At 47.8% G+C, this 8,591-nt stretch overlaps 1 protein-coding gene across 5 annotated transcripts in view; it reads left to right on the top strand.

Annotated features, from left to right (window-relative positions):
* Nucleotides 1-2,306: 2,306 nt before the first annotated feature.
* The window catches only part of COL23A1 (collagen type XXIII alpha 1 chain), a 254,521-nt gene continuing 248,236 nt past the window's right edge, over nucleotides 2,307-8,591 (top strand). For 3 of the 5 annotated variants that reach the window (XM_023754023.1, XM_023754035.1, XM_023754033.1), the window contains exon 1: nucleotides 2,308-2,830. In XM_023754023.1, the coding sequence (XP_023609791.1) occupies nucleotides 2,543-2,830 (288 nt within the window). In that variant the 5' untranslated portion in view covers nucleotides 2,308-2,542. Of the gene's footprint in view, nucleotides 2,831-8,591 lie in introns of all 5 variants that reach the window. The other 2 variants (XM_023754032.1, XM_014454801.2) reach the window with 2 other exon arrangements.

The raw sequence follows: 8,591 nt of genomic DNA, 5'->3' as shown, positions 1-8,591 counted from the left end.
TACCCATCCTTGTGAGGTGTTGGCAAACTGCTGGACTTTCCTGGATGGAGAAAGTCCAGAGTCGTTAATTTCCCACCAAGTGGTTTGCTGGTAACCCTGAAGATGAGTGCCTCTTGCTGACAGGTTAGCCATTCAGAGACAGCAGATTGACTTTGGCAGGTGCTACATACACATTAGGTAATGTGGAGTTTCTTCCCCCCTCTCCAGATCTTCATCCCCAGGGCTCTCCTCTGCCATTGGGTGGCTGACCTCTGCACTGCATAATCTGGGCTTGCTTATCCCGTGGGTTTGGTCAGTGCGAGGCCAACAGATCAGAAAGCAGGAGAGGAGTATTTATATCCCAGCTCCCAACTTCCCAAACTATGGTTTTGAAGTAATCGTATCCCTTGACCAAAGGCCACAGCTCCTGTTTAGCAGATCACAAAGTTCCCACAACACTTCACTCCCCTCGGCCCTTCAGCTAGGCGCGGTAGTGGCCTCCCACTGTGGATACCTCAGGGTGCTTCATCAGCATCCCCTGTTGGCTTCCCTTAGTCTGCCCCACTTTGTAAAGAGTCTCTATGTTTAGACTGTCTTCAGCTGTCTGTTCTTTCCAGGACCCTAGCAGACATAAGACAGGTTTTTCTTCCTTGCCTCTTAAAATGCCTTGTAAACATTTTCACTTTTTCTTAATTCACTTGACAAATATTTATTGAGCACCTACAGTGTGCCAGATCCTGTTCTGTTCTTTGAGAAAACAATGATGAACAAGACAAAGGGGATACAGTTAATAAAAGGGTAACTTCAAATAGTGATAAATGCCCTGAGCCACTGAATAACCCTGAAGAGGAATCAGGTGTAGCCACATTTGATTGAGCAGTCCAGGATGGTCTTTTGGAGGCAGTAGGATTTGAAGACCTGGGGACTTTGAACTAAGGATAAGGAAGAGCTTTGTCAAATATCTGAGAGCAGGATATTCCAGATAATGAGCTTGGCTTGATATGCAGAAGCTTCTGGAATGTAGTGAACATAGTGCAGTAACATTAAGTAGTATTGGGTAATTTACCTGTGCATTTGGAAGTAAGAATAAAGTGCTAGCATGTAATATGGTGTTGGCCTCTTCAGAGTAGACAATCTAGTTTGCTTAGCAATTATATTTCAGACTATTTATTGGGTCTACACTAGATTATGGCATGGCGCCAAAACCTATCTATAACCACCTAAACATAACCCCAATTCACCTAACAATTTTAAAAGGTAAGTAATCTATCCACAGAAATAATCTAAAATACCCAGAGAGTGAGAGGGAAGACAGATATAACCGGTCTTTTTCTCAAAATCAGTTGTGGAGTTACCCAAATCACAAAGATCTAAGCTAGCAGTTTATTATTTTTATTTGAGTATTAGAGGAGTTTGTGGAAGAGTTACTTGGGATCCATTTTATGACATAAATATGGCTGGTAGGAATCTGAGGGAGCAGAGAATCCCACCTGACTTCCAGCCTTTAGTCTCTTTCTTGAAAACACTGTTAGGGCCACTTATCATTCAGGCTTTCCTAACATAACTTGTGATGTAAATTTGCAGCAAAATCACAGTATAGATTAAATGTCCATACTGATTGTTGCTTTGGCCAAGTTGTGTTTCTACTACAGATAAACCATCAGCTCAATAAAAGTTGGAGTTCTTTTTCTCCATCTTTTCCATTTTTACTTTCAATTTTCTCAAATGGAAGCCCTCTCTAGGAGGGCTTACAAGTCATTTTGAAAGGCCTTGTCAGGGACAACGTCTTACAATGTTTGTTTCCAGCACCACATGCCTGGCACATAATAAATGTAGAGAATTGAAGATTCTAAGATTAAGATTCTTTCTGCTTGGCGCAATCTCCATCCTGTGTCTGTGAGCGCGCTGCGATCACTTTCGGCCACCAAGCGGCGCTAAGGCGCCATCTAGGACGGACTCGCTAAGTTTTCCACAGGGTTTGAAGTTTTGAGCTTTTAAAAATTTGTCAGAAAGGTTAATACACAAGTTTAGGGAATATTCGCCAGGCATGAATAATGCTCCAGCCAGGGGTGAGCTGCAGAAGACGCTCTGAGTCTCTGGGCGCATCTCAGACATCTTGGGATCGCAGTGGGAACTCATACTGGGGGGTCGCAGAGGTGCCCGCGCGGGAGTGGGTGCAGCCCGGCGCCCGGGACAGCTGAGGGCGGAGGTGCGCGCTGCACGCAGGGTCCGCCAGGCACGCGCGGGGGGCTCGGAGGAGCCAGCTCCCTTCCCGCTCCCGCCCCCTAGCCGCGCAGGGCTGGCCGGGCCGCTCCTCCCCTGGGTGGGTCCCGGCTCCTTTTCTGGCAGAGTCTATCTGCATAGAGGAAACTGCCCAAAGTGGCTGTTGTGGAGTTGCCGGCGGAGGGGAAGGGGGCGTGCGTCGCGATCGGCTGCTGCCTGGAGGCCAAGCCCTGCGCCCGGCCGACCTCGTGCCTCGGGTTCTCTGCCTGCTCCCGGCGCGCTCAGTCTTCAACCCCAGTTCTGCACAGCCCCCTCGGACAGCACCCGCCAAGATCGCGCCATGAGCCCGGGCGAGCGCGACGGCGGCGGCAGCACGCGGAAGGGCGGCCCGGCTGGCGGCGGCGGGGGTCGCCCGGCGATGGCGGTGGGAGCCTGGGCGGTGAGTGCGCTGTGCCTGCTGCTCTCCGTGGGCTCAGCGGCCGCCTGTCTGCTGCTGGGCGTCCAGGCGTCGGCGCTGCAGGGCCGGGTGGCAGCGCTCGAGGAGGAGCGGGAGCTGCTGCGGCGCACCGGGCCCCCAGGCGCCCTGTCTACCTGGGCGGAGCCGCACCTGGAGCGCCTGCTGCGCGAGGTGAGGAGCATTGGGGGCTATCCCAGGAAGGGTGTGCATGGGGCTTGGGGGAGTGTCCGTGCACTGGGAGCCCCGGGCAGTGTGGCCGTCTCCCCGAAGAGGGTTCGCTCGCTAGTTCTGTGCACGCGAGTCCACCCTGGTGGCCTGCGCGAGGGGCTGAGGTTGGCAAAGCAAAGTGCCGGCCCCAAAGGGGTCCTGCTGTCCCCATTCCAGCCTCAAGGTCGCGTTCCAGGGCTAGCGGCCGTGGGAAAAGTGGGTTAGAAGGGCCGTTTTGGGACGAGTAGAGGGAGAGAGAGGATCCACGAGTGTGTGCGCTCTGACCGGTTGCTTCCCGCCTCAGGTGGACGCAGGGCTACTCATCTGTGCCGGCATAATGAAGAGGCTCAAGGGGAAGTGTCTGGAGGGTGATTCTCATCATTGGCAGCAGCTGCTGTTCCGTAGCAGCTGCTTTTCCCAACGCTGGTGTACCTGGAGGGGCGTGGGACCCCCAGCAGGCAGGCGGCCACGGTGGAGGAAAGCCTCTGACAGACCCTAGGGCTGGGACCTTGAAGGGATCTGGTCAGCCCGGCCTGTGCACCCTGCACCCCCCAGAAAAATTTGTTTTGAGGCAGCTCCATCCTGGAGATGCTGTGCTCTGGAGCTGCTGCAGCTGATCGCGCACTCCGTGCCACTGAGACCTGCAGGGATGCCCACATGAGACCCGTAGAGTGAGGGGAAGAGAAACAGTCTGGGCCAGAAAACTGGGTGCCAATTTCAGGCTGCCACCTGGGCGATGCAAATACATCTGAGTTTTCTTGAAAGCCTGTAAGACTCGACACTTCTATTACAGTTGCTGCATTGTGCCTTCAAAGCAGGAGCCACATTTGGGTCCTCAAAGCCCTCCCCCAGCTTTTGTGCAGCAGTGCCTCTCCCCATGGAACTAGAGAGGCTACGAGCGGTTCTCAACCTGTGGGTCACGAACAATGAAAATACATCCTGCATATCAGATATTTACATTACGATTCAGAACAGTAGCAAAATTACAGTTATGAAGTAGCAATGAAAATAATTTTATGGTTGGGGGTCACCACAACATGAGGAACTGTATTAAAAGGTCTCGGCATTAGGAAGGTTGAGAACCACTGGAAGAGCTTCCCTGGCTGAGCCCAGCTTGCCTCCTGCGACCTCCCTGCTCCAGCCATCCTCTTCCTCCTGGGAAAGGTGGCTCCCAAGTGCCCTGCCCAAAGGGGCATCTTCAGTTGTAGTATGAAAAGCACATGTTTCAGGGTAGAGGAGAGGAAGGACAGGTCTGTTACTACCAGTCCCCGGAACTGTGCAGAGCTGTGATCTTTAAGTAAGGTATTCAGCGGTCTATCCATCATTGAGTGAATTTGGAATCTTTGGGGGAATGGGAGAAGACTGCACCACACCTCCTAGTTCACCACACCTATTTCTTAGCACTTTAATTTAAGCCAGCATTACATCTCTTCTTGCTTGGATTTAGGCAACATTGCTGCTTCATGAAATGATTTCCTCTTTTGTCTTGGAAAGTGGCTGCAGACTTCAGAAATCTCTCCAGGGTTCTGCTTGGCAACTCCTGGTGATGGTTTCATAATTGCAGCCCATTATCTTTTGGCAAATCCCTAGAGACCAGAGTGTTGAACTGATTTATGAAAGGTCAGTAAAGTTTCTACCTGTCAGTGCTAGAACTGTGGCTATTCTTTTGGATAGGAGACCCCTCTGAGTATAAAAATAAACCACAAGCCCGGATGGAGTAAATCAGAAATCCCAGGAGAACCTTTTGCGAAGAACTTGTAAATTGTGTTTATTCTAATGGGGGTGGGGGGTCCTGGGAAAGCAGCCACGTCTGAGGAGTGTGGATGGATCCTCGAGTCCTGAATTTGGAGGGTCAGCAGGGAGAGCAGTGGCTTCCTGCGGCGCGGAGCAAACCAAAGTTCTCTCTCTCTCTCTCTCTCTCCCCCCCCCCCCCCCCCACTAGAAAGGCAAAGGGAACATTTTGGAATCCTGGGATTTCCACTTCAGATTTGCTGTACAGCTCAGCAATCTGAGATTAGCATGTACACATCTCAGCACATCCTACAATTAACTAACTAAACTTGGTATCTGCGGGGCATGTGCTCGGAGTACTCACTGGCCAGTTTTTCCATCCCAATGGAGCAGCAGAGATGCCACGGTGTGAATGCACTTAGGGTTGAGCTTCTGGCTGTTTGAGTGGCCCCTGTGAAAGGTGTCTGTCTCCCAGGGCCAAGCTGTTTCTGCTTCTACCCATTCTTCTCCCAGATGTCACTGCCTGGGGAATGTGCACACCCTGGCTGGTGACCCTGAGGTCCCTGGCAGAGATGAAGGGGCTGTGGGAGGCACATAATGGTGAGCTGGTAATTGGCTTTAAATAGATGGGAAGATATTTTTTGAACTATTAGATATAAAAGACAAATGAACTGAAAATAGCTTCAGGAAAGAACATTTGTACTTGAACATGTTTTTCAGTTCTAGTTTGTTTTCAGTGAAGCCTCTTTTAAGCTTGAGCTGAAGTAGCCGTGTATGTGAGAGTGCCTGCAGGTTGTCCTTTTACCAACAAGTTTGTTTTCAGAGTTTTGGAAGCAGAAACCACATCCAAATTAAAGAAGAGAAATCCTTACCAACCACACGCCACTTTAAAGTCAGAAAAAATTTATTTTAAATAAGCCAACAAAAGCCACTGTTGATATGGGGCCCACTGTGTTTGTTCCCTTGGGAACAGAACTATGAAATAACTTATTTGGGACTGGCTGGTGTGCCTGACAATGTAGATCCAGAAGCTACAATAAGGGAATATTCATGTTAACTTGTGATTATCCTTCCATGCTACAAAATAAGAGAAACGGTTTTCAGTACATAAAAACAGGATTTTTGAGCAAGAATCATTAACAATAGTATCTTTAGTATGATCCAAAAATATAAATGCAAAACAAGCATCTGATATCTGTTTTTAAGGTGCTTTAAATAGGCTGCCTAAGTAATCAACCCCCAATAGTTATACCTATAGTTACAATATTACAAAAGCTTGAATTCTACTACAGTAAAAAGTTTAATTCGAGAATGAAAGAAACATTTACTTGTATTCAGAAGTCATTTCCAGCTTACAGTGGACTTATTGTTGGCTATTGGTCTTCCATTGTCCAGACCAGTCAGTTTGAAAACAAGAAAAACCCAGAGACTAAGGGTAAAATTCAAGCACTTTCCTTCCCTACCATCAACTAGATATATTGGTTGTTACCGTAAAACCCAGAATCAGCTGTAGCTTTTTCAGTCTCTGTAGCAGTCTGCCACTTGTCAGGTCTGCTCTGGGGTGTACATTTTAATAAAGAGGCTCAGTTTTCAGTCCCATGGCTAGGGATGGATAACTGCATTTGTGCCCTTGACATTTCCTGGCTCCCAAACTGAAAAAGTTCCTGTCCAATACTTCCTGGCATGCTCACTTTCTCTGCTCTTTTTTTGGGGGGGGGGGGGGGCAGTTTGGGAGAGCTTCATAATAATAGCAGCATGATTAGATTGAGCCAACTGTCAGGGTATTCCTTTCACAAACATTTTTTAATTGTTAAATTGGACTTTTACATATTGGCTTTTAAAAAAATCTTTATTGTTGAGAGTACAGTATTACAGATGTTCCTCTTTTTTCCCCCTCTCCCCCCTCCACCCAGTTCCCGGCCCTGCCACAGGCCTTGGCCATCCTATTGTCAGTGTCCATAGGTAATGCATATATGCATATGTTTGTTTAATCTCTTCCTGCCCCCCACCCCCCTTCCCTCTGAGAATCATCAGTCTGTTCCATTTCCATGCCTCTGATTCTATTTTATTCATTAATTTATTCTGTTCATTAGATTTCTTGTTTATTTTGATTTTTAGATTCAATTGTTGATAGGTATGTAGTTGTTGCCATTTTGGTGTTCATATTTTTTATCTTTTTCTTCTACTTCTTATAGAATACCCTTCAACATTTCATATAATTCTGGTTTGGTGATGATGAACTCCTTTAGCCTTTTCTTGTCTGTGAGGCTCTTATCTGACCTTCAATTCTAAATAATAGCTTTGCTGGGTAGAGTAATCTTGGTTGTAGGTCCTTGCTATTCCTCACTTTGAATATTTCTTGCCACTCCCTTCTTGCCTGCATAATTTCTGTTGAGAAATCAACTGACAGTTGTATGGGCATTCCCTTGTAGGTAACTAACTGCTTTTCTCTTGTTGCTTTTAAGATTTTCTCTTTGTCTTTAGCCCATGGCATTTTACTTATGATGTGTATTGGTGTGGTCCCCTTGGGTTCCTCTTGTTTGGGACTCTCTGTGCTTCCTGGATTTGTAAGTCTGTTTCTTCCACCAGGTAGGGGAAGTTTTCTGTCATTATTTCTTCAAATAGGTTTTCAATATCTTGCTCTTTCTCTTCTTTTGGCACCCCCATAATGTGAATGTTGGTATGCTTGAAGTTGTCCCAGAGGCTCCTTACACTATCTTCATATTTTTGGATTCTTTTTTTCATTTTGCTCTTCTGGTTGGGTGTTTTTTGCTTCTTCATATTGCAAATCATTGATTTGATTCTCAGAATCCTCTACTCCACTGTTGAATCCCTGTATATTATTCTTTATTTCAGTCAGTGTATGCTTAATTTCTGACTGGTCCTTTTCCATTTTTTTGGAGGTTTCTAGAAGATTCTTGAGTAAACTTACAACTGGTTTTTTTGAACTCTATATCCAGTAGTTTGCTTTCTTCCATTTCTTTCATTTGTGACATGTTTCTTTGTCTCTGCATTTTGGCTGCTTCCCTGCGTTTGTTTCTATGTAGTAGAGCTACTGTGTCTCCTTGAGTTGATAGAGTGGCCTTGTGTAATAGGTGTTCTATAGGACCCAGTGGCTCAGCCTCCCCAGTCACCTGAGATGGGAGCTCCAGGTGCACCCCTTTGTGGGCTGTGAGCACAGTCTTGTTGTAGTTGAGACTTGATTGCTGTTGGTATCACTGGGAGGAATTGACCTCCAGGCCAATTGACTGTGAGGACCAGCTGCAACTACAGTGGGAAAGCTGCTGTGCAGGAGACACCCCTATGGAGTAGGACTTGCTTCAATGGGGCTTTAGTGCTCACTGAGTCTGCCCCTTGGCTGTGTCACTTATGGATGTGTAGAATTGTAATCTGGTATGATCTGATACTGACCACTAGGTACACTGGCTCTTGGGTCTCCAGAGAGCTGCAAAGTCAGCCTCTGCCTGGGGCCACCCAGCAGGAGCTACAGAGAGATCTGCAGATTCCTCCTCTTTATCAGGTTTGGAAGTGCCCAGGTGAGGCCCAGCTATGAAGCAAGGCAGGCTGGTGCTGGTGCTGGGTCTTGGGCCTTTTATTGATAGGTTTGGGGCTCCCTGACCCAGCTGCAGCTTGTTTGAGAGATGTTAGCCTGAACTAGGACAGGCCATTCATATGCAAAAGCTGCTACACACAGCTTGGGTGGATTTGTAAATTGGATGAGGCAGGGTATTAGGGAATCACTAGGGTGGAGCAAACAGAAATGGCTGCCAGTCAGTCCTGCCACTGGGGAGGCCCCAGCACAGGAACAATGATCCCTGAGAGCACCTCAATCTGGGAGAAAGCCGCTCCTGAGTTCCTGCCCCGATGCCTGACAATCCAATTCCTCCTTGTATGTGTCTGTGTTCCCCAGAACCTTGCTCTGGTGCTGGGGCTCAGAGGAAGCGGGACCTTGTAAGTTCAGTTCATGGTGCCGGCCTTTTAAGAGTAACAGCTG

The sequence above is a fragment of the Myotis lucifugus genome, unplaced genomic scaffold (assembly GCF_000147115.1).
Source record: "Myotis lucifugus unplaced genomic scaffold, Myoluc2.0 scaffold_1, whole genome shotgun sequence".
NCBI lineage: Eukaryota > Metazoa > Chordata > Mammalia > Chiroptera > Vespertilionidae > Myotis > Myotis lucifugus.
This window is presented reverse-complemented; position numbering and strand designations above follow the sequence as displayed.